At 51.0% G+C, this 23160-nt stretch overlaps 10 protein-coding genes and 1 non-coding gene across 11 annotated transcripts; 5 read left to right on the plus strand and 6 right to left on the minus strand.

Annotated features, from left to right (window-relative positions):
- Nucleotides 1–706: 706 nt before the first annotated feature.
- On the minus strand, nt 707–1531 carry BO85DRAFT_434121 (uncharacterized protein; the record flags this gene model as incomplete). The annotated part of the gene is made up of 2 exons (XM_025658453.1): nt 707–1096; nt 1466–1531. 2 exons carry the CDS (start codon nt 1529–1531, stop codon nt 707–709), a joined length of 456 nt encoding a protein of 151 aa, XP_025521553.1.
- A 1905-nt stretch (nt 1532–3436) lies between these two features.
- Nucleotides 3437–3508, minus strand: BO85DRAFT_t8. The gene has a single exon. It is a non-coding gene; the product is annotated as a tRNA-Gln (tRNA).
- Nucleotides 3509–3561: 53 nt separating this feature from the next.
- On the minus strand, nt 3562–5073 carry BO85DRAFT_411718 (FAD binding domain protein; the record flags this gene model as incomplete). Its single annotated transcript, XM_025657538.1, has 3 exons — nt 4563–5073; nt 4105–4486; nt 3562–4039 (listed from the first exon to the last, which is right to left on the minus strand). Exons 1-3 carry the CDS (start codon nt 5044–5046, stop codon nt 3562–3564), a joined length of 1344 nt encoding a protein of 447 aa, XP_025521554.1. The 5' UTR covers nt 5047–5073.
- A 224-nt stretch (nt 5074–5297) lies between these two features.
- On the minus strand, nt 5298–6986 carry BO85DRAFT_444863 (uncharacterized protein). The gene is made up of 4 exons (XM_025659128.1): nt 6681–6986; nt 6195–6616; nt 6008–6132; nt 5298–5954 (listed from the first exon to the last, which is right to left on the minus strand). The coding sequence occupies exons 1-4, from the start codon at nt 6914–6916 to the stop codon at nt 5427–5429; spliced, it is 1311 nt and encodes a 436-aa protein (XP_025521555.1). The 5' UTR covers nt 6917–6986; the 3' UTR covers nt 5298–5426.
- Nucleotides 6987–7585: 599 nt separating this feature from the next.
- BO85DRAFT_444864 (oxygenase MpaB family protein) lies at nt 7586–8720 on the plus strand. Its single transcript, XM_025659129.1, has one exon. It carries the CDS (start codon nt 7686–7688, stop codon nt 8589–8591), a length of 906 nt encoding a protein of 301 aa, XP_025521556.1. The 5' UTR covers nt 7586–7685; the 3' UTR covers nt 8592–8720.
- On the minus strand, nt 8685–9356 carry BO85DRAFT_474094 (uncharacterized protein). The gene is made up of 2 exons (XM_025662652.1): nt 8871–9356; nt 8685–8803 (listed from the first exon to the last, which is right to left on the minus strand). Exons 1-2 carry the CDS (start codon nt 9228–9230, stop codon nt 8753–8755), a joined length of 411 nt encoding a protein of 136 aa, XP_025521557.1. The 5' UTR covers nt 9231–9356; the 3' UTR covers nt 8685–8752.
- Nucleotides 9357–11893: 2537 nt separating this feature from the next.
- Nucleotides 11894–12786, plus strand: BO85DRAFT_27375 (uncharacterized protein). The gene has a single exon (XM_025655122.1). It carries the CDS (start codon nt 12084–12086, stop codon nt 12627–12629), a length of 546 nt encoding a protein of 181 aa, XP_025521558.1. The 5' UTR covers nt 11894–12083; the 3' UTR covers nt 12630–12786.
- A 1008-nt stretch (nt 12787–13794) lies between these two features.
- BO85DRAFT_483465 (amphiphysin) lies at nt 13795–15139 on the minus strand (the record flags this gene model as incomplete). The annotated part of the gene is made up of 3 exons (XM_025663161.1): nt 13795–13817; nt 13873–14889; nt 14956–15139. The coding sequence occupies 3 exons, from the start codon at nt 15137–15139 to the stop codon at nt 13795–13797; spliced, it is 1224 nt and encodes a 407-aa protein (XP_025521559.1).
- Nucleotides 15140–16439: 1300 nt separating this feature from the next.
- Nucleotides 16440–18490, plus strand: BO85DRAFT_444870 (IscS subfamily cysteine desulfurase). The gene is made up of 2 exons (XM_025659130.1): nt 16440–17649; nt 17882–18490. The coding sequence occupies exons 1-2, from the start codon at nt 16525–16527 to the stop codon at nt 18302–18304; spliced, it is 1548 nt and encodes a 515-aa protein (XP_025521560.1). The 5' UTR covers nt 16440–16524; the 3' UTR covers nt 18305–18490.
- Nucleotides 18491–20374: 1884 nt separating this feature from the next.
- Nucleotides 20375–21892, plus strand: BO85DRAFT_361769 (indoleamine 2,3-dioxygenase; the record flags this gene model as incomplete). Its single annotated transcript, XM_025655599.1, has 2 exons — nt 20375–20665; nt 20717–21892. The coding sequence occupies 2 exons, from the start codon at nt 20375–20377 to the stop codon at nt 21890–21892; spliced, it is 1467 nt and encodes a 488-aa protein (XP_025521561.1).
- A 244-nt stretch (nt 21893–22136) lies between these two features.
- Nucleotides 22137–23068, plus strand: BO85DRAFT_27359 (uncharacterized protein). The gene is made up of 2 exons (XM_025655120.1): nt 22137–22509; nt 22571–23068. Exons 1-2 carry the CDS (start codon nt 22381–22383, stop codon nt 22997–22999), a joined length of 558 nt encoding a protein of 185 aa, XP_025521562.1. The 5' UTR covers nt 22137–22380; the 3' UTR covers nt 23000–23068.
- Nucleotides 23069–23160: the final 92 nt, after the last annotated feature.

Here is a 23160-nt window from a genome sequence, read left to right on the forward strand (position 1 = left end):
CAGTTACTTTTTGGGAGCAGGCCGCCACAATGTCTTCTCTTCTCTCCTTCTTCGTTTGTATCCCGTGGTCTTTATAACATTGCAGGAGTCTATTGAGGAACTGTATGTTGCTTTGTATTGTCTTTCCGCTTCCGGTGAGGGTGGCGCCCGTTCAGCGTATCAGAAACAGGTATTGTAGTATCGCCAATAATATGGTGTGTGGCATGATCATGGGCTTTGGGGGAATATGACTGCGATGTGAGAGCCGGTCAAATGTGTCTGATTTGGTGCATATATACTAGGATTCTGAGCGCCAGGCTCAGGTGCGCATCCCTTAGCAGCTTGGGTCCCTAGGGGCCGTCACACTGCGATTGGAAATGAGAAGAGCGTTGGTATCGGATCCATATTGCCTAAAATCATTATACTGCGTTAGTTCAGTGGCAAGGACACAGTGAACAGGCAGGAATACTACTAACCTTCTCCAGAATGGTGGGAGCCAAAGGAGCCTCTTTTAGACTGGGGAAACCGAAGCCGAAAGTTTCCACGTGGACAGATGCCCATTGTATAGTATATATGACATGGTGTCCATGTTCTGTGAAGCGTACAGAGCAGATCTTCTAGGATGTATATAGACAGCGCTTGATTCCAGATTGCTGTTCCTCCAAGACCTTTTCAGCGCTCTTCCAGGTTTATCCGGCCAAGGGAGGTTTGGCCCAGTGAAATGCGATTACTTCTTCCCGATATCTTTGGCGGCATATTGCTGGTAGGGAGCCAGGAGGTCGTCACTTTCTTCGTAGCCTGAGCCCGGTGACGCGGCCGCAATATCGTCCCACTCTTCCGTGTAGAGGATTGTTAGGAACCCACAGATGTCTATCACTCTGTTAATCATGGGGGTCGCAGTTAGAAACCACTGTCGCGGGACCCCAAGGCGTGCTACTGACTGATGGACACGAGTGGATATTGTTTTCAACATATGGCCCTCATCAGCCACCACTCGGCCAAAGAGACCCACAGCCATACAGTGGGAAGAATTTCGCAAGGACAAATCCTTCTTCTTCTTCTCTTCTTCGGCGCTTTGGCAGTTTTCAGGGGCCTGAGTTCTCATAAAGGCAGAAGCCTTGATCCATCATCTATCCCACTGTCACACAAGAAGGTTATCATATCTCAGTTGTTCTGGAGACTGGGCTTTTGTCTTCCTTGTGTCCGGGGACAACAGGGCAAAGTGTCGAAAGCCATGTCAGATGGCGGGCTTGTGACTTCCATAATAGTTTTGCGGTCCCAATTTTTGGGCATTTATAAAAGACCTACGAAATAGGTAGTTGTTCGGTATGAAGTCGACGTTATCTTCAACTGAAGAAGGCGAGGCCGCACCCATCATTGCTGCTGGAGAAGAGTAGTCCAGACAGCGTTTATAGTGGATGTGACTTTTTCACCATTATATAGGTTTCCGCGATGTTCGTGTCTCTGAGATGTATATAAAACTGACGGTTGTCAGAGGCACTAGCGGCCTAGGCGAAGCAAACCCCAATCGGCTGCCGTAGTTGGTACCCATCTTCGGTACCGTTCTCGTGGTGACGATTCGAATTTGGAATCCGGTTTTGTCAAGGATATTGCATGTCCTTTTGCTGGAGCTTTTTTATTTTCTTTTTTTTGTCAGTATCTGTGTTCCTCTAGGCTGCTTCAGGAAACGTGCTAGTTCCGACAAGGGCCATATGCAACGGGCTGAGCCAGATCCCAACGGACCAGGATCGGCTGCCGTAGATGGTACCCTTCTGCTTGTATCTCTATATTGTGGTACAGACGGTGGCAGGTCTGGATCGATTAAGAGGGCTGTATCTCTTTCTGTTGAGAAGACTTTTAAGGTCTCTCAACATCACCGTGTCCCTCTAGGCTGAAGCCAGAGACGTTTATATATTCGACGGGTGTTAAATGTTCCCGCAGGCTGAGCCAGAGATTGAAACCGCAATCGGCTGTCGCAGATGGCATCTCTCTTTCTTACGTGTCGTCAAAAGATGACACAGACTAATATCTTAGGTCTGGATCGATCCAGTGCCGCATCTCTTTGTTGAGGACTTCCTTGTGCTTTCTCAACACCTGCGTCCCCTTAGGCCGAAGCTAGGCCTCTGTATAGATTTGACGGAGCTCAGATGTACTAGCGGCTTGGGTGAAGCAGCCCCGATCGGCTACCCCAGATGCCATCCTTTTTTCATCTGTATATTTCATGATGAGACAACGTTATTCCGGTTGTCTTCTGCAGCACCTCTTTCGTTAAGAGCTCTGGTGTGAAGCCAGAGATGAGCTATATAATTCTGACAGGTGTCAGAGGCAGTGAGCTAAGTCCGACAGACCAACCGACCACGATCGGCTGCCTTAGATGGCACCCTTTGTCATCTGCATCTTTCTATGATGATACAACGATGGATCTGGCCATTCCGAAAGTATCGTGTGTCCCTTCGTCGAGGGTCTCTCGTGCTGGGGAATCTGGGATAGTGTTAGACGTGATCTTGATGGAGTGTGGAGAAGTAGAACAAGGAATATCGACATACCATAAACGATCCAGCACCACCGCTGTTTAACTTCCTCGCTGCCGAATCTGCAGGCCCCTGTCTGGACATACATACCTAGTATGAAGCAGGATATGCTATTGCCTACAAGCGACAAGGGTCCGTAGTACAGCTCAATCATGTTTCGAACGTGCTGCGAAGTAGATCAAAACGATATATTGATGACCACTCAGCAGAAGGACTGACTCGAATGCTTCAACAAATCGTCTTAGAAGATATAATAGTTAAGCATCATGCTATGTTATAGTTGATAGTATAATATAATGTAGTAATGATAATAGCAAGTCTAGTAGTTGCTTGGATATAGGAAGAAGAGGAGGAGAGAAGAGGGTTGGCACCAGGTTTATATATTGTTTCTCACGTGAGCCGTCATTCAATGCTTCTTCGTGAATATAGCATCATGTTGATACCCTATCTTAAGCGAAGTGCACAATTAGCAGTAGTTTGAGGAGAGTAATATACAATATTCAATCTCCTATGGGAAGTGACGGGTTCACTGTGCAATATTCCAGATGCACCCGTGAATTTGGCTGCTACTATATTGCCGGATTCACGCGTCTCGAGGACGGTGTGATCCGCCACGCATGCTGGTGAATTCAGGAAGCAATGACAAGCGAAGCTATACAAACCCTAACGCACTGCAATATCACAAGAACAATATATGTAACTCTTGCAATTTGGAGTGAAAAGGAAATGGGCTACTTGCATTGCCAGCGAAGAGTTGTAGCATCCACATTGAATGTCTTTCAGACGTCCAAAACGGGAACAAAAGGCCAAACCGGATGTAGTAAAGCAAAAGTGCAACCGCATCGCCAGGGAACAAGCAGTTCCCTTGATCGCAAGTTCGACCATCATTGGAAAGTGATATGGAAGGACAAAAAAAGAAAAAGAAAAGGTCGTGCCCGGGATCGAACCGGGATTGCTGGAATCAGAATCCAGAGTGATAACCATTACACTACACAACCGAAGTTGATGTCTGGGCAACTACTTTACGCAATATATTCTTTTCGATATTAAGCTAGCTGTCTGTTTGGCATTGTCTACAGCGACATGTTCCAACAGCAGAATGTAGGTCAGACTCTCTCTTGGATTCCTCTCCCCCACCATGATCCAGTTGACCCACCTTCTCGCTCTCCTTGATCCTCCTCAACTCCTCAAAAATTCCATGATAGGTGAAATTGAACTTTCGGAACCGATAAATCTCTTTCGCTGAGTGCCGCGCCATAGCTTGTGATGTGTTCAACTGAATCTGCGACGCCCGGGGCCTGCGTACACGATCGAAGTCCTCAAGGATAGAAGGGATGCTCCCCCTTGTGACATGGTCTCCAAGGAAAAGCCTAAATCCCTCTGCATCTTCAATGGCCTGGCATCCTCCCTGTCCCTGATGGGGCGTCATGGCGTGCGCAGCATCGCCAATCAGGACCGTTCGTCCTCGAATGTATGTGGGCAAGGGGTCCTGCATGCGGAGTTGCCAGAGCTTAATATTTTCCGCTGCGCTGTAGCCATTACCTACATGTTAGCGCACAAAGTATTGCATATTAAGGGGAAAAGAGGGCAATACCGGAAATACTTAAGTACCCAGTCCGGAAAGTCCGTAAACAACGAGATCATCTCGTCTCTGTCACCTGGCGCAGACCACGAGTCAGATGACGCTGGGGTCTTGAGCATATTGTCTGGTGCGAGCACAGCGAAGTTGAGGATCTCGTAGTTCCGACACGGGTACATGATCACTCGTCGCTCCGTAGGATCGAGGGCGTATACACCAAACAAAGTGCCTGATTTGCTTGAGTCCATTATCTCAGGTACTTCTCCGTTGTGCAGCTCGATGACCTTCTCCCGTGACATGGTGAACCGAAATGCAGAGGAGCCCGATGGTTGAGCGGTGATGTATGCGTCGTCGTTGACGACGGGGCCGCGCATGATGGATCGGATGCCGTCGGCGGCTGTTCATTGTCAGTATTGCATCAAACATATTATGCAACACCAAGTAGATCGGAGAAAAGAAAGCATAAAACGAACCAACAACAAGATCCGCCTCCACCACCTCCCCATCCTCCAATGTCAATCTCCCCTCATCAACATCCCCACCTACCACCCTCGCCCCAAATCGCACTGTCGCCGGTTCACCAGTCAACCCCAACTCTTCCGACGGCGCCGTAGCTAAGCGCAAAAGCTCATCTCGCAGATCCACCCGATGATGAAATAACCAGTCTGTCCCGAACTCCTGGACGTAATCGTGGATGGATTCGTGCGTGAGCTCGCCTTGCTTGTTGTACGACAGAACCCGAGTTACTGGGATGGAGCACGCGCGGCGACGATCAAAGTCTACACTATTGAGGATGTGCACGGCATTGGGACCCAGGTTGATGGCGGCCCCGGCTTCGGCTTTGGCGGTTTCGCGCTCGTAGATGGTCACGGTATGTTGCTCGCGGAGGATGCGGGCGGCGAGACAGCCGGCGAGGCCGCTGCCGATTATGGCGACGTTCAAGCTGTGTGATGTCATTATTGGGTAGTTTGTTGGAGTGAGGGATGGTTCGGGAGGGAGGGAGGAGGGGATAGTTGAAGACAGGGATGGAGGGTGAGGTCATGGGACGGTTCGGTTGGTGATGCATGCCCTTGCGGGTGTGTCTTGCATCTGAATGATCAGGGGGGTAGGGGAAGGATGCAAGGGTCTGTGAGGAACTTTCTTAGATAATGAATAGTGATTCGTTGGATGCAAGTAATCGTTCGGGTATACTTCAATGAGAAAGTCTGCTAATTGGTAGAAGTCCACGCTCATTACCCCAAATCCAGCTCAGGTATACATTAACAATAAGAGTACCAACAGGATATACTATAGATAACGCCAGCGCCATCGCCCAAATAAAACACTGAAACCCAGTATCATATCTCGTAAGCTCCCTTCTTCATCAAAGCCTTCAAGACATCGACCACTCCAGTCCTCTTCTCCTCTTGCCCCAGCATCTCCAATGCCCTTCGCCCCAACGACGCTCCATCACTATCCGCCTTGTCCTCACCAACTGTAAACGTCTCCCCACTATCAGTAGTCATGTTTAGCCCCGCGAAAACATTGGTTCCATTGGGATGCAAGATGCCGCTTAGGGTGTTGCTGATCAGCGACCCTAGCGGCACTTTCGCCGTCATGGTCAGATTCTTCATGACCTCCGTGTAGTACGGGACCTGAACGCCCTCGTACTCGACGTTCGCACCGACGGTCGTGAGACTCAGGTAGCCTTCTTTGATGGAGTCGCTTTGTTCACTTAGTATAGGTCCGATGTTTTCGATGAGTTTGCCGAGATCCAATATCCCTCGTACGGGTGTGGAGTGGTTGCCTGGTCTAAGCACGAGGTTGTTGAGAGTGCAATTTCCGAGGGTGAGGTTGCCGCTGAGGAGGTTCATAGTGGTGTTGCCCTGGTAATGGGTTATAATCTGATTACAGTGCATGAAACGATAGGAAAACTCACGATTTCAAGGGTCATCACGGACGGGTTGGGGAGGGTGGCGTTGGCGATCAAGTTGGTACCGTCGGATTCGGCGGGGAGAAGTAGTTTTGGATCAGAGATGGAAAAGCCGGCAAAGGAGTTGAGGGCTGTCATGTTGAAATACGGAATTAGCAGTTGATAAATATATTGGGAGGAGTAAGAGGCGCACTGTTTTGCTTAATGTCCTTGTTCAATGTGATCTTGGACTTCAGCTTCCCGATGTAAGCAGTGACGGGAGCCTTGACGGACAATGGAGCATGAGGCTCGAAGACCACACTGCGAACATATTGCGTCCATTGGTAGACATCCAAGGGAGTAAATTGGTCATCCACGCTGAGGGTTGTGTTCCCATTGATTGTAGCGCCGTCCATGTACAGCTTTGCCCAGGTGTTGTTCTCCGGGAGAAAGCGATTGAAGAGGGAAAGTGTCAAGTTATTCATGCGCACAGGGAAGCTGATGGGCAAGTCCAGGGCAGAAATGATGCTGAGCTGGATGGAATTGGGACGTGGTTGGAGCACGTCGGCGTGAACGAGGACGAGAGTACCATTGTCCAGGACTCGCTGGGCAATGGCGGGAATAATCAAGCAAAAGCTGATAAATCGTCAGTTATCGCCCAAAACAGGATGAAGACGAAATAGAAAGAGGGGAAGCTTACAAAATGGGCAGAAAAATCGCCAGGAAGATAATGCCCCAAAATGCATAGCAGCACCAGAACCGAGCCCAATGGCGACGCAAAGTTTGCGATCGCGTACGCTTTACCGGCTCCAACGAGATGGAATGGGCCGTCTCAACATGTTCAATTTCCAGGCCTTCAGTGGGCAGAGGACCACGATGGATACCCAGGGCGTATTTGGCCTCCTTGGAGGTGAGATAGGTTTTCTTCTCGTCCATGGTGATGTGGCCCTTGCTGCTGGGACGGTCGCCGGCGAAGAGGGGCGGGAACCGGGGTACTTGATCTGATATACTAACGGCTGATAGTATGGAGTCATTGGCAAATCCACCGACTAGTTAAAAACCGTCGCTATCGTCGTGATTCTCGTATACACCTGCCGCCCTCGGAATGCAACCCTCAAGCCCCTGCCATCTCTCCGCAAGGATCGTCCCGGAACCCGTCGATCAGTGTAAGTGGGAAATTGCAGGCCCAATGATGACCCATGGATTGGGTTCACATGCGGCCTGGTCAGGGTGACGATCCGCCCGACTATTGGGAACCGCGGTTGAACGTTGTTTTTGGAGCCCGGTTTTGGTGGCCGCTTTTAGGGCATCGCTCGAATTTGGGTTGAAACGGGGGATGATCCACTGCCTTCTGGGGATTTCGGACTCTTTGCCCGATGGGGATGCGGGGATGCTTATCCGCAGTCATTTGCAAAGTAAATCCTTGGTCAACTGATGCCCTGCTGTGAGAGGTTTGTTGGTCTATCAATTCGCAGGATTGATGATTGATATGCTTTCTCGCTTGCAGGCCGCGGATGTGCCTGTGCCCGTATATTCTCGTACCCCCCTGCAATGCTGCTGCACCGGCATGTGCATCGAGCTGCTTTTATCAGCGGAGGCCATTAACCACCGATTTGATTTAATCGCACCTGTCAGACCAAAGTAGTAAACCACGCAGCTACTGACTACCACCCATCCCCCTAATCAAACAACCAACTCACGCAAAATGGACGAAAAGGCCGCTGCCGCAGCATCAGACCGCATCTCCCCGGTCTCCTCCCAAACCACCACCACCGTGACCACCAACCATCTAGAAGCCCTCGATAAGCTCGAAATCCTCCCTCAAATCCTCCAAGAAGGCATCCTCTTTGCCGGCTCCGGCGCCGCTCTCCTCCTCCAAGCGGCCTACCCCAACATCAAATCTGCCTTTGAGGAAGCCAACAGAACCAAGACCGAAACTATCACTCCAGCCAACACCAGCACCGACAGCAACCTCGCCAACGACCTCAGCAACACCCTTCAAACTGCCCTCAGCTACATTGCCTGCCTTGTCTTCGGCACCAAAGAAGAGAAGAAACTCCTTCTCGACCTCCTTCAAAAAGACAACGCCCCTCTCCCCACCCAAATTCCCTGCGACCCCTACATCCAGCTCTGGCTCACAGCCACCCTCTACGCAACCGCTACCGACTTCTACCAGCGCATCTACGGCCGCGTTGATTACCGCACCGCCGAGAAAGCCTACATCGAATTTACTACGATCTTGTCCTGTCTCAACATCGCCAAGGACGTCTGGCCGCCCACTCGCCAGGCGTTCTGGACGTACTGGGATGACCAGATCGAGCGGTTGAATGTCAGCGGGGATGCGCATCTCTTTGCAAAGGATCTTCTGAGTCGGACGGATTTCCCTCGCTGGGTTACGACCGTGAAGCCTCTGCTGAGGGTCATTACGATTGAGATGCTCCCGCCTCGGATTCGCGAGGCGTATGGGCTCAAGTCGTCGGTCAAGACGAGGGGGTTGTATCGCGGGACAATGGGGTTCTCGGTCGCGGTGTATCCGGCGCTGCCTGCTTCGATAAGAGGATATCCGTTGAGGTATTATTTGAGGGAGTTGAAGGCGAAGTTAAACGCTTAGCTAGCTTTTCTTATTCTTTGTTTTATTTAGTTAGCTAGGATAGTTAGGTTTTAGCTATGGTTCGGGCTAGTGATTCGGAGTATTAGGAGCAGTTAAAGCAATAATATCGTTATCATCATTCTCGTTCAGTTTACTATATCCTATATACTACTATTTCCACATCATGCAGTCTTCATAATAGCCGTCAATAATGCCGATACATCAGTTACCAACTATACCACATTCATTAGCATTACACTCTCTCACGTAGTATACTCTGAAGGAAGAATAGAAGCTTACCGGCAACGCATCCCCAATCAACTCACTCGTCTCATTAACAAACGACGTCGTCAACAACAAATCCGCATTATCGATGATATTTTGCAACTTGTCGATATTGCTACTCGACAACAACTTTTGCAAGTTCTGAGGCGTATCACCGCCCAGTAGCACTGCTGCCCCCTTGACGATCGTTTCTAGGTTGTCGACTGTGTCTTGACTGAGGAGTTCCTTCAGGTTGTCGATGAGGGACGGGAGGTCGGATAGTAGGCCTGTGGATTGCGGGCTTCGGGGGCCGACCGGGTTGGGGTTGGGATTGGCGAGGGTAAGGGAGATTGGAGCGAGGGTGGTGCTGAAGAGGAGGAGGTGTTTGAGATTCATTTTGATTTTTGGTGTTTGGTTTCAAATTCAGAGTGTTAGAGTTGAGATTGGATGGATTATGAATTGGTAGGGGGGTATCAGGATAGTTACTGTTGTGTGTGTAATTATTTGGACTGTCGCTTTATACTATTATAGGAGGGTTATTAGTAGTATTTCTGGGCTTGCTTATCGGGCCTAGAATTGAGTGAGACTGACTAGTACTATGTAGTACTAGTAGTTAGAAGATGTTCGAGATCCCTTGCCTTGGAAGAGAGAGGGAGGCGGGTTTGTTGGCCACCATGCCAAATACTACCTCCGAGGATAATCGTGTTCCTAGTTAGGGAGAATCTGACCTACATGTGAACCGAGCAAGGAAAGGATAAGCTCTTGCGCGCTGACGTCTAGTAACTAGTGTATGCTACGCTACGCCACCGTTTAATATCAACACCCCGCATCTTAGGGCTCACTAAACTGTCGATCACCCCCGGCGTGGCCCAATAGCGGCGTGGTGCCTCCCGCAGGAGCAGGAACCAGTTAATCTATTTTACTGTGGCGGAGGGAAAGCGGGAGAGGGGAAACAGGAACATGAGGTTGTTCCTCGGACCGAACGGTACATGTGATTTTGCTTGTTCCATTTTAGCGAACGCACGATGGATGTGTGGTATCTATCTTGCAGGACGAGGAGGAGGGGAATGAGATACGTTGATCCTGAGTGCTGGGTTGGGTACCGTGCGTCTAGATGCATGCATGCACCTCCTCTCGTCTCGTGTCGTGCTCGGAGATATGTCTGCATTGGGATCGTGTGGAATCTAGACTGGGATGTTCGGCAATTGTATTTGGGAAGATCTAATCTCATGCTCATCACCCAGTTCTTTGGTGGTAGCTAGCTTGTTGTTGTTGGTGTGGTTGCGGTTCTGGCCGTTCTTGGCTTGTGCGCAAAGTGCCATGTTTCTTTCCCTTTGGCCAATTTTGAAGTGCTACTGGCTCAATTAGTGCAATGATGATTGTCAATGGGAAATGAGCTATGTTTGGAGCTAGAGTGTTGTTGGAATAAGGATGTTTTAAGTACCTGGGTTGAGAGAAGGCTCTTTTTTGGGCCTCCTGGTGGGTTCTCATTATTGGGTTCGGGCGGCTCTTGCTATACTTAGCAACGACGGTTCTGGAAGATGAACGCGATGTGCGGTTTCAGGGTGGTCATTAGGCTGATGATACTGGATCTTTCTGGATAAGTTTTAGTCTTATTTTTTATGGGATTGATGGACGTGCACGGAGTGATTGATGTTATAAAGGGGAAATGCCCATGTTTGGATGGCTCGAGGTTGTTGGTTTGGTGAAACAGCAATGGTGAGACGACTAAACATTTTTCTAGCAGTGATAATCCAGCCAAAGATGTCGCTAAGAAAACTTTTACTCGCAGCAAATTTTCCTTTTGGCGATTCTGAGTCTTGCGGTATTCTGCAGGCTGCAGCATCTCTAGAGAGCATCGGGTCCTGAATATTGTTTTCAACGGGAGCTGACACGACACACTAGGGATAAGGCCCTAATCACAGACGATGAATTAACAGGCAGAGTTTTCAATAAAGGTAACCAGATAGGCAGATGATCTGCCTATTCCGTCTGTTTCCTCGATTTGTCATGAGTTCAGCCAGCGCTGGTCCACCAAGAGATGTTATTCGACCACTCAAGTATCAGCCGTAATAGTCACAGCTGGAGCCTTGTCGCTCTATAACAGAATGGTTGGACGTGAGAATCATAGAAACTCCAAAGTTTGTTTCCTGATCACCATACTGCAACAACGACATACATTTTGGATATACGAGGGCAGTCCCCAAAAAAATCATCTTTCTCATTTAAGCTCTATCGCAAGGGGTTTAAACTGTAACATATCAAAAGACCTCAGGAAGAGGGTCTGTAACGGTATGCTGAATATATGGGATCTGAGAATAGCTGCAGGTCGCCTCTAGGCGTCACCATATCCCCGAGTTCATCTTGGCCATCTATATCTTGGAATATAGAGTTCCACCTGTCTTGCCATTTAATATGCGCCATGATATGACATAGGACAGATGTTCTGTCAGTGGGTGATAGAAGGTTAAACCACTTCGTACTGTGCATGTAGTCTTTGAAGCTGTCATTGTCTTCATTTGCAGCGAGGTCACTCTGTGCTGCTCTGTGGTGTCTATGTATTCAGTGTAGTCCAATCCGAATGTAGAGTGGACAAAACGCAAAAATGTAATTGTCCTGGCAACGAGGAACCCACTATAACACAAATGTACATACATACATTTGCCAATTGATCAATAGTATCAAACCAAGTGCCATTGGATCTATAGCATCTATGCACGTGACCTCGTGACATTTGGACTTGGCTTCCAGACGCATTTCATTACTGACGCGTCAAACCTCCTTCAGTTTTGGTATTACTCGCTGGCGGCCAGCACATCCCAAATCTGCTGGGGTTTACAATAAAATAATGCTACGAGATGTCAGATAGACCCAAGTGCAAGGCCACTGATGATCACCAGTATTCTTCTGTACGGCCTCCCGGTCAATTCAGGCCGCAACCAATGATAAGAAGGTCAATCAAGCCCAATTCAATCGTATCAATCCTGCGCGACAACAGTCGAGACCGCCTATATGTCCCTCCAGTAGCCTGGACTATGAGACAACTGCGGCTCTTGGGTTGCAGTTTCACTCTGCAGACAAGCAAGAGGAAGAAGCGCCCACACCCCCAAGTTGCATTATTGGGTTCACCCGTTCACGACTTCCGAAGACCAAATCTGCCTGCAGACCTCCATCGTGCGATGTTGCAGTTTGGAGGGCGAAGGACGTCGGAGGTCAAGAAAACGGCTATCAAAGAAATAGTTGGCGCCTATGGTTTCTCCCGCGTCAGGTAGTTGGCTTGGATGCCTGCCCTCGACCGAGCTTGCTAACAGCCACAGCTATGAATCTTTGTCTTTCTACTTCCGCCAGCAGCCTGTCGCCAGTATTTGGACAGAGGGCGTATTCTCCCGCAACTCCACCGGCCCATCTCTCGCCTATGTCACATTCGATGGAATACAATCCCGTCGGAGCAAGTTCGTACACAACTCACCGGGAAAAGGATTCAACGAGCCCGTGTTTAGGACATGTGATAAAAAGCAGCGATCTCTTCAGCCAAAAAATAATGTCGAAGATCCATATATAATGGGAATTATAATCGCGCTTGCCCAAGAGCAGCGGCAGCACAGGCAGAGAAAAGAGCAGCATGACGAAGAAGCTACTGAGTGCTCAATCCCTAAACGTGACGATGGACACACAACCAACAGCACATTTTCTGGCACGCCACCTCGTTGCAGCACCGACCGAAGCCCTCATTACTGTGGCCAGTGTCTCAGGGTATGTGGCACATTACACGAAAACATCATCACAGCTTGCTGAAGAATTTGAAGGTCGCCGTCCTTGCCACTTCTGGAGTGAAAGACGAATGTCTATACGTCTACACCGCTTCTATCTCTGTCGCGTTCCTTAGGAAGTTTGACGAACCGTGGCGCTCTTCACCGAGCTCACCAGTTGTGATAGAATACTATCCTATCCCTCTTAGATCCCCTATAAAGTCGTTGAACAAGCTGCACCGAGTACTCTGTGCTGGATCATGCCGCTTCTGTGCCGGCGATAGCCCACAAGCTCTGGGCTGAGCCTATGAGATCCGAAACAAGGCCTGCTACCAAATTCAACGCGAAGCATGAAAGTTATTAGCCCGCCAAGGATACTTCCTCCCACGTGCTTGACGATGTCCAAGAGCCCAAAACACCACCGAGCTTGATCGCGGTTCCCCCGACATGCAATTCGGACTCTGGTGCTTGTTCATGCTTGAACCCTTGAAGAGCCCAGCAATCCCTCGGAGCCATATGGTCTCTTCAGGGACCCATGCATGGTACGCAAAAGAAAAGCTGTTGGGCCCGACGTCTGTATAGCCAGACTCGACTTTGTTTAGTCGTCACGACTGACATCCGCCCTGCTTCTCTCCATGCTCTTCTAATAGCACCAAAAGGGATAGAGCCATAAAATTTGTTGGCTAATGATTTACGAACTGCAAGAAGAGGTTGGGGGCCTCAAGTCGATTATCAATGTCTTGACAGTAACATGACTCCCGTGATGGCCAGATTTCGGAGCCAAAAGTTTACTATCATACACTAGAGTGACCGAATTTGTCGAGGACCTAGCTCCTTGGTAGAAGGCGTGAGTGGATAGCATCGTCCCACTCCATATCTCTCTTACTGCGGTTGCTGTATGTCTACGTGATAACCAGTATAAAGTAAGTGTCATGTCCTCTAGTAAAAGCTGCGTAGGAATGCGTTGAAATACTTCCGAAGTTCTAAAGAACCCCAAGTAATGGTAGATATGCAGTAGGAATAAACAACCTCGATATTATCAATATGTACAGCGAACGGTCATCATCATGCAACGCTCTATGGCAAGAATAAAAAAAACGACTGGCAATTAGTACTTTGTCAAGTGATACAATGGCACTCCGAAACTCCAGGTAACCAGTGATGACATTGACGAGCCAGGAATAAGAATATTATATAGCTATAGCATAATGCTAGTTCAGCTGGACGTAGTTTGCTGGGTACACAAATTAGCAAGCTAGTTGTCAATAATGACAGACGGTCATGCTTACCAGGAAATTGTCCCTCTCGTCCGTCAACACGGCCGCTCCACCACTCATTCTGGTTATCCGTTCGCTGTGTGATCTCGATGACATCACCGGCGGAAAAGCTGAGATCGCCGTGCGCCTGGGCCTCATAGTCATATAGTGCCGTGACCGTTTCGACGGGAGCGCTGAATCGAGCGGGCTTTGGCTTCGGCGGCGGAGGGGCGGGCTTGCTCTTTGCTGCGGCGGTAAAGCTGCTGCCTGCAGTGGCAGAGTAAGGCGGCGGTGGGTTCTCGACAACATCGGGATCACGCTGACGTGAGGCGGAACCACTCTTGCCCTCTTGCGCCAATTTGTCCTTGGGGGTAAGCTTCGAGCCGGGTTTACGTCCGCCCGTGGCTTTGAAGTGGACGATGCTGAGCTCCTCGGCGCGCTCCTTGACGTCCCCGCGCTTGTTCTCGAACGCTTCCTCGATGTCCAGATTCAGATCGAAGTAGCCGATATTGATGCCCTGCATTCGCTCGTGTAGTGTGTAGAAGACGTTCAGTTGCATGTAGTAGAAGGACTGGAACAGAGGACGAATGAACTCGGCCTCCAGGGCGAACAGCTTGGGCAGCTCGTCCTTGAGCAAATCATTGTAGTAGTTGTAATCCTGTGTCGCTTGCTCCACATCATTTTCAGCCTTGTAGAGCGCCTTCTCATCCTTCAGCGACTTGTCCTTCTTATCCTGCAGCTTCTTGAGCGAGTTCTTGTGGCGGTCGTAGTCCAATTTCTTGTGGTCTCGCTTCACCGCGACTTTGCGGATCACCTTGATTACCTCCAATAGCTGCTGTGCAGGGCTGATGACGCGGGTGTCGATCATCTCTAACTCGGGCACCAGCGATTCTTGGAGGTCCCGCACAATCGCCTCGTATTCCTCACATGCCCGGATACCCTCCGGATTGCCCTCGATTGTATAGGAGCTAGGGTCGGAAGCACGACCGGAGATGGGTTTGTAGAGTTCCGTCATCGCTTTGGAGAAACCGATCTGGTGGTTCAACATGCCTAGAAAAAAAAGGGTCAGTCAGCGAAAAGGAGGGGTAGCTGCGAGACGGGGGGATCCGTGTGTACCATTGATGGCATCGAAGTACTTCTTGGACTCATCGTGCAGTTTCTTAGTCTCCTTTTCGAGTTCTTGAAACCGCCGCTCAGCGTCCAGGTAGACAGGGTCCTTGGTATGCTCGCCAATATTGAACTTGGCCTTGAACTGTTGTGGAGCGCGGACAATGCTCTTCTGAAAGCCCTTCAAACTCATCTCTGATTGGCCGCAGGTCGCCTAACGCCCGCGGAAGGGTTCGGGTTTAGGAGAACAGGAGAGTGGTGGTGGTAGGAAGTGGTGTAAAGGGGTCGGGAGACGGTCGCAAAGGCGTAGGAGGGTCGAGAAAGTTGAATAACCAAAGCAGATCAGACCAGGGATCTCGTGGTAGGCCAGAAGTGGGGAGGAAGTGCCTTTTGTTCACGGCAAAGGGACTAGTGAGAACTAAAGAATACTGGCTGCCGGTGACGGTTAGACTGCCATGGTTCGTGGCTGAGCTATGACATAATGCTCTGCCTGCTCACCGTGGCTGAGTTTCAATGTGGCTCCCCCTTTCTTGTTCGTGTTTGGGTGTTGGTTCCAGTTGGGTTCCTGGTCAAATGGTAAGGCTGCAGAAGGGAAAGGAAAAAATATGGAGTAGCCTGGAGACTATAATAGTAAGTAAGCGAAAAAATCTATAAGATCAGCCCCTCTCCAGGCTCCAGAACTTCTTCTTCTTCTTCTCTCCAGACCTCTGAAGAACTTCGATCCCAGATGTGGCTCAGGGTCGGATCGTAGGGCCGATTACTCAGCCGGGGGGGCTCGGAGTGTCGGAAGCAGCAGCAGCAGAGATTCTCCATGGCTTTTGCGGTGTTTGTTAGGCACCAGAGTATCCGGTTGCACTAGTGGCCACTATCGTCAACACAGACCTCGACGCCCAAGAATTCTTCCCTCGTTTTCTGCCGGTTTCTGCCACATCAATGGTCCTGTGCCCCGTGATCGGTCGAGCGCTGGTTGTCACGATGCTTTCTTCTCAGCTCGTCAGCCGTCAGCCGTCAGCGGCCAACACATAAGGCTGGGTCATCCCAGTGGGAAATCCGGGGAAATTCACCGATGACGAGGTTGTCGGCCAGCAACATCAACGGGACTCAATGATTGTCTCACAATGAATGTGGAATATGCGCCCCATAGCTGTGTGCCTGGATTCGGCCATCCCTTTTAGGATCTTTCGTCTGATCAATCCATCCAACATGCCTTCTTACATTGGCATGCGCATTGGGCGATGGACTTCCTGGAGATTATAGACTCATCTTAGACCCGTCTTACGTTTACCTCACTACATAAGCCAACTCACTAATCAACTTCTCCGTAGTCGCAGTTGGTCTCCGCGGGAAGCTGGCGAACTCCCCTTATCAAGGGCCCAAGTAACACCGAGACCGAGACCCAATGGGGAAATGGCCGGACTATCTGATAAATCCGATCGGGCCTAGCGGGCTCGGCAATGATATAACCGGATCCAAACTTTTTCCCACCGGGCGAACTCGTCGTCCCCCTGCTGTCATCTTCCCTTGGTCATCAACTGTTCATCCATCGTGTATGGTACAGTTGCAGATTTCATTCACATCATGTCTACTATGACCCCTACTGCCTTGAGACAGGCATCCCGGGCTTACGCCCGTCGGCTTTTGTCGACTCCGCATGGCTCTCTGACGGCATCCCTGCCCCGGCGGGTGGTCGCCACCAGCGTCGCTATCCCCAGACGCTCGTACGTCTCCGAAACCAAGGCTGGAAATGCCCAGGTTACGGTGGACACGGCCATCAAGCAGGACCAGAAGGCTTTTGTGAACCAGACTGGACTTAATGCACAGAAGGTTAACCTTCCTGGATCGGGCATCTCCGGCGATGCGTCCATGAGCCCTACCGCCGGCATTCTGAAGCAGGCCACTGTTATGGACCAAGGCACCCGCCCTGTCTACCTCGATATGCAGGCAACGACCCCGACGGATCCCCGTGTCCTTGACGCCATGCTTCCCTACCTTACCGGCATCTACGGAAACCCCCATTCCAGAACTCACGCCTACGGCTGGGAGTCCGAGAAAGCCGTCGAACAAGCCAGAGAACACGTCGCCAAGCTTATCGGCGCCGACCCCAAGGAAATCATTTTCACCAGCGGTGCTACTGAGAGTAACAACATGAGCATCAAGGGTGTCGCCAGATTCTTCGGTCGCTCTGGCAAGAAGAAGCACATCATCACCACTCAGACTGAGCACAAGTGTGTTTTGGACAGCTGCAGGCACTTGCAGGACGAGGGATTCGATGTGACATACCTGCCCGTGCAGAGCAATGGATTGATCCGGATGGAGGAGTTGGAGGCCGCCATTCGCCCCGATACTGCCCTTGTCAGTATCATGGCTGTCAACAACGAGATTGGTGTCATTCAGCCCATGGAGGAGATCGGAAAGCTTTGCCGCTCGAAGAAGATCTTCTTCCACACCGACGGTGCCCAGGCTGTGGGCAAGATCCCCCTGGATGTCAACAAGCTGAACATTGATTTGATGTCGATTTCCAGCCACAAGATCTATGGCCCCAAGGGTATGGGTGCGTGCTATGTTCGCCGTAGGCCCAGAGTTCGTCTCGAGCCTATCATTTCCGGAGGTGGACAGGAGAGAGGTCTCCGCAGTGGTACCATTGCCCCCCACCTTGTAGTCGGATTTGGTGAGGCTTGCCGTATTGCATATGAAGACATGGAGGTACGTTCCACTTTTTCCTTGAACCTCAGATTCCTTCCCATTCAAGATGTTCCCGCGATGATTATAAGCTTTAATATGTATCGATTAACTGAGGCGCCATGGGGGTAGCGACACGCTTTGCGTGTCCCCATGGCGCTTTGACGACCGTAGCAGGGGTGATGAGTCGGGTTGTTGCATTTGCTTATGGCGAGACAGCGAGGTCGATGAGAAATTAGCTGACCAATCTGCACAGTATGACTCCAAGCACATCGCAAGGCTCTCGAAGCGCCTGAGCGACGGCCTCTTGGCCATGGAACACACCACGCTCAACGGTGATCCCGACCGCCACTACCCCGGTTGTGTTAACATCTCCTTTGCCTACATTGAAGGCGAGTCGCTTCTGATGGCTCTGAAGGACATTGCCCTCTCATCTGGCAGTGCCTGTACGTCCGCCTCTTTGGAACCCAGCTACGTCCTGCGGGCTCTGGGCAGCAGCGACGAGAGCGCCCACAGCAGTATCCGATTCGGTATTGGCCGGTTCACGACCGACAGTGAGATTGACTACGTGCTCAAGGCGGTGCAAGACCGCGTCCACTTCCTGCGGGAGCTGAGCCCGCTGTGGGAGATGGTTCAGGAGGGTATCGATTTGAACTCGATTGAATGGAGCCAGCACTAAAACTTTCTCTTTCTGTGTTAAAGACTGACTGCGAGGGGCGGTTATATGGTCGTATACCAGGCGCATACTTGTTGTTTCTTTTCCAGATATCAGCGGTGGGATGGCGTTCATATAGTGTGTAACATTATAGGATTGATGACGATCTGTCCAGTCTGTACGAAAAAATGGATATTAATGACCAATCAATTGATCGACCTAGAGACGTGAGTAGTAGTATGTAGACAGACGCTTCATCGGCAACGGATAGTCTGAACGATCAGATGACCTTTGGAGTGACTTTTGAGTGACTTGTGCCTGTCGTTCTCAGCAGGTTATGCATATATAGACCATGAATATGCCCCCAAGGTATTGATTCATGTGTAGGGTATTCAGAGAAAGTAATATCGACAGATACTCATGATCTAGTACTGGTATCCCGTGACCCCTTTCATGTCTGCTGACTCACGAAGGAGGCACCAATTCGGGCCAGCTGCAGGTGCTGTATGATTGGCTTGTATAGTATGTAGTAATAGTAGTCTCACGTGATTGACGTTTGACGCGGAGAACTCCCGGCGCCGAGGTAATCACTAATCACGTCTTCAGTGGAAAAAAAGAAAGACAGACGGAAATTCTCCGGTGGATAGAACCAGTTTTGAAATGTGTTTATGTCAGAAACTAAAGATAATCATGCAGATCAGTAGTTGTCCAACCAGCGAGGTCGGAAGTCGAAATAAGATGGGCAGCTCCGCACGGGGCCGACCAACTCACCGCAGACCCGAACGGGGTGGCGTGGGTGGGAGCGAATACGCCCCCCAGCTCGCTTAACTGCCCGATTTCGCACTCGGCCTCCCCTCCCACGCAGTCCCGGTTCATTCTCTAGCACTCAGCCTACTGGAATCCGGTGGACACCCCTTTCGCTCGCACCCAGTCCTCCCGCTGGCGTTGTCCCAAGGGCCTCATCTACTCCAGATGCGCCTGCCGCCCATCAACTTTACCCATGGGATGGTTCACAGTTCACGCCTCCCTTCTCCGTCGCTGCTGATATGACGGATATCTTCATCAACCAAGATTCCCCCAACAACCAAAACTCTGTCTCTCAAACCGCCCGTCTTCCTGGCCACTGCAGAATATTCGCCTCTACTCTCTCTCCCGTCTGGCCTGCACTTAAGTTGGATCCGGCCCACTTGACCTCTGGTCACGACGGTCCATCCACGGACTAGTCAACTGTCCTACCCTTCACCATGGGTACAGAATATACTACCTCCACGATCGCTGGCTCTACCCCTGTTTCGTGTCGGTCGACGGTTTCCGGGTGACACAATCGCCGTTATTACGGAATGACTGGCCCTGGGTCGCCAGGCTGATTAATTCTCTCGTCCGGCTATTCGGTCCTCGCGGCTTTCCTGGGAACTTGTCCTGGTGGAAAATGGTCGCTGATTATTTAACTTCGGGAGAGGACCATTGTACGATGGGCTTAGTTTGAGCAAATTTTCCATCCCCTTTCTTTTTTAACCTTTTCCTCCCTCATCTCGCCATCTTTTTGTGTCCAAATCTGTCCCGGTTGTTCCCGTGACCTTCACAAACCTCAACTTTTCTGACACTTACCAGACCTGGCGTTGCCTCTCGTGCCTGGTCTCCTGCTCTGAGCCTTGCTCGTCTTGCTGTGGCCTGGGTCAGATCAACCGAAGCCTTGTTTTCTTGACTGCATCGCAGTTGTGAGGCGTCCGTAACAGGCCCGACACGACACTTACCTCTGTTTGTGTCCGATCTTGTCAGCTTCTACTTGGTCGGTTGGGATCTCGCCTGCTTTGTCGCAGTGTGTGCGTCACACGACTGTTGCTTTCCTAGAGATTGTCCGGACTCACGTCCGGGCACTGGAACCTCTCCTTCCTCCGAGCTTCCATATTATTCCGCTCGACGTCAAGTCCCGGACAATCAGCGAACCTTACACGACTGCCCTCGCCGTGAGCCCACTCGCACGTGAGCTTCTACTACATTAATATTAGGCGTCGTCGCTGGCTCTTTGGGCATTTTCATTCACCCAGACTCGTATATCGTGTCGTTTAGGTTGTTTTGAGCCGTCCCATCATCATGCTTCCTCCGATTCCAGCATTGGCGGACTACGGCATCTCGGCGGACCATGGCTTCCTCCCTCCAGAGCCACCGCTTGAGATCTTGCCAGACCCTTATTATGCCAAGTGGGAGTGGGTCGTTTCCAACCTGCAGGCTCTTCTGACTAGCCGGAGGATCCGGGAGGTGGTCGACCATATGTCCACGCTGTCTACATCATATCTCCAGTCGGAGAACGAGTGGCGCAGGGCCTATGTCGTACTGGTATTTATGCTACACGGGTATGTGTGGGGGGGCAGCAAGCCGGCAGAGGTAGGTGACACAAAGCTATAAAGTGGTTCCTGAGCTAATTTTGGTGACCAGAAAATCCCGCCTCAGCTGACCGTCCCACTATTCGACGTCTGCGAGCACCTGGGTCTGCCACCCGTGGCCACTTATGCAGGGGTGTGTTTGTGGAACTATAAGCCTATTTTCCCGGAGGAACCGATCGATGATTTACGTAATCTGGACACCATCAACACATTCACAGGGTCTTTGGATGAGAAGTGGTTCTACCTGGTCTCAGTGGCCATTGAAGCTCGTGGAGCACCCTCGATCCCGCTGGTACTGCAAGCAATTGCGGCGGCCCGGGCTGGAAACAGTCTGGTAGTCACTGAATGCCTGCAGCGACTTGCCGAGGTGCTGGACGAGGTAGGGTCGCTACTGGAGCGCATGTACGAGCATTGCGATCCCTACGTGTTCTACCACCGCATCCGGCCCTATCTGGCTGGCAGCAAGAACATGGCTGATGCCGGTCTCCCGCATGGTCTGTTGTACGATCATGGAAACGGGCAGCCCGAGTATCGACAGTATGGCGGCGGTAGCAACGCCCAGAGCTCGCTGATCCAGTTCTTCGACATCGCTCTGGGCATTGAGCACCGTCCGACCGGGGAGACGCGTCCGAGCAGCACTCCGATAAAGGACGAGAAAGAGGGGGTTGCTGGGGCACCTCGTCACGGGTTCATCCAGGAGATGCGTACATACATGCCTGCAGCGCACCGTCGTTTCTTGGAGCATGTCAATGCTGTGGCCAACATCCGGCAGTACGTGGAAGCACGCCGGTCGGACAAGGCACTGTGCATTGCATACGACGCATGTCTGTCGATGCTTCGGGCAATGCGCGACAAGCACATCCAAGTCGTATCCCGCTATATCATTATCCAGTCTCGGGACGCTCGGTCCAGTCGCCCAGCGCGCGCAACCAGTCCCAAGAGACCCATCAACTTGGCGACCGCCCGAAACGGCGAGAAGCCGGACAGCAAGAAATTGCGGGGCACGGGTGGAACGGCCTTGATCCCGTTCCTGAAACAAGCACGGGACGAGACAGGCGAGCCAGCGATCGATGCATGGGCCCGTCGGCTGTTGAGTACCGGACCGTCGGAGTCTAGCTTTGCGGCGCTGAGCAAAGTGGACGAGGACCACGATGGACATCTCCAGGTAGTGGGGCTGTCAGGAACATGGGCAGCGGATGACAGTGAGGGTGGCATTTGTCATTGGTAGCATTGCATGGAATAGATGCTGCATGATTTTGTTTCAATTTTTGTTTGTTCATGATTCACTAATGAGCGGGTCGGTGTTATCACTATCAGCATTGAGACAGCCGATGACGATGACGATGACGAGGGGGGGATGATCGATGTACATAGAGCGATTCAATACTTTTGATTATGACGAGACTGATGAACAATGCATGAGAGACTGGACGTCATTCCCACTTACCTGTTTGCCTCCTTGCCCCTTTTGTTCCTGTTGCGGATCCATTTTGGTGTCACTTCGACTCTGCCGTGCCTGGCGATGACGTCGGTGTTTGACGTCATGTACCCCGGACTCACCACCACCCATCTATCTATAAATACACCCACAACATCAACACCATCAACACAGCATTTCCACAAGAAACAAATAATCACCACTACCTTACACTACATTGCAATCAATCTACTCTCTACTACATTTCACAAAACCAACACTACACACCAACAACCACAATGTCCTCCACCGACTCCCCCAACAACAACAACACCACCACCACCTCGACTCTTAAATCCTACGTCGACCAAGCAACCGGCATGGTCCAACGCGCCGCTGGCTCCCTAACCGGCGACTCCTCCACCCAGGTTCGTTCTTCCTTCCCATCCCCATCACCATCAACCCCACAAACTAACAACCTCCATCTAGTCCGCCGGCTCTGCCACTCAGTCCCGCGGCGAAGCCGAGCACAACGCCAGCCACAACAACTTCACCAAGCTTGGACCCGTTACCGCCGACCCTGCCACGGGCGCTGCGGCCACAGACCACCCTCAGCGCAGCAACGGCAGCTGGGACCAGACCGTCGGTTCTGCGAAGGAGTCCCTAGGCAACTTGATTGGAAATGAGGGTCTGAGGAAGGCTGGTCAGGAGCAGAATGCGGCTGGAAAGCAGGCCGAGGCGGAGGGCCAGGTGAGGGATTGGAAGGAGGGCGTTGAGGGTAGAGCTAAGGGAGCTGTGGGAAAGGTCGCTGCTGCGGCGACGGGGGATGAGGAGGAGGAGAGGAAGTGGAGGGATGTACATGATGAGGGGAAGGTTAGGGAGAGGGGGGTCGAGAGTGAGGTTCAAAAGAGGTATTGATCCACTCCCTCCGGATGAGGGATGGATGACACGATACGATTGATATGACTGTTTTGATATGGGAATGGAGTTATTGATTTACTTTATCACCTCGTGTGGTTTGTACTATTAGCACGTACTAGGAGGTAACAAAGAGTCTATTTTTGCGTTCGCATTGATAT

Source organism: Aspergillus piperis, assembly GCF_003184755.1.
Source record: "Aspergillus piperis CBS 112811 unplaced genomic scaffold BO85scaffold_1, whole genome shotgun sequence".
NCBI classification, from domain to species: Eukaryota; Fungi; Ascomycota; class Eurotiomycetes; order Eurotiales; family Aspergillaceae; genus Aspergillus; species Aspergillus piperis.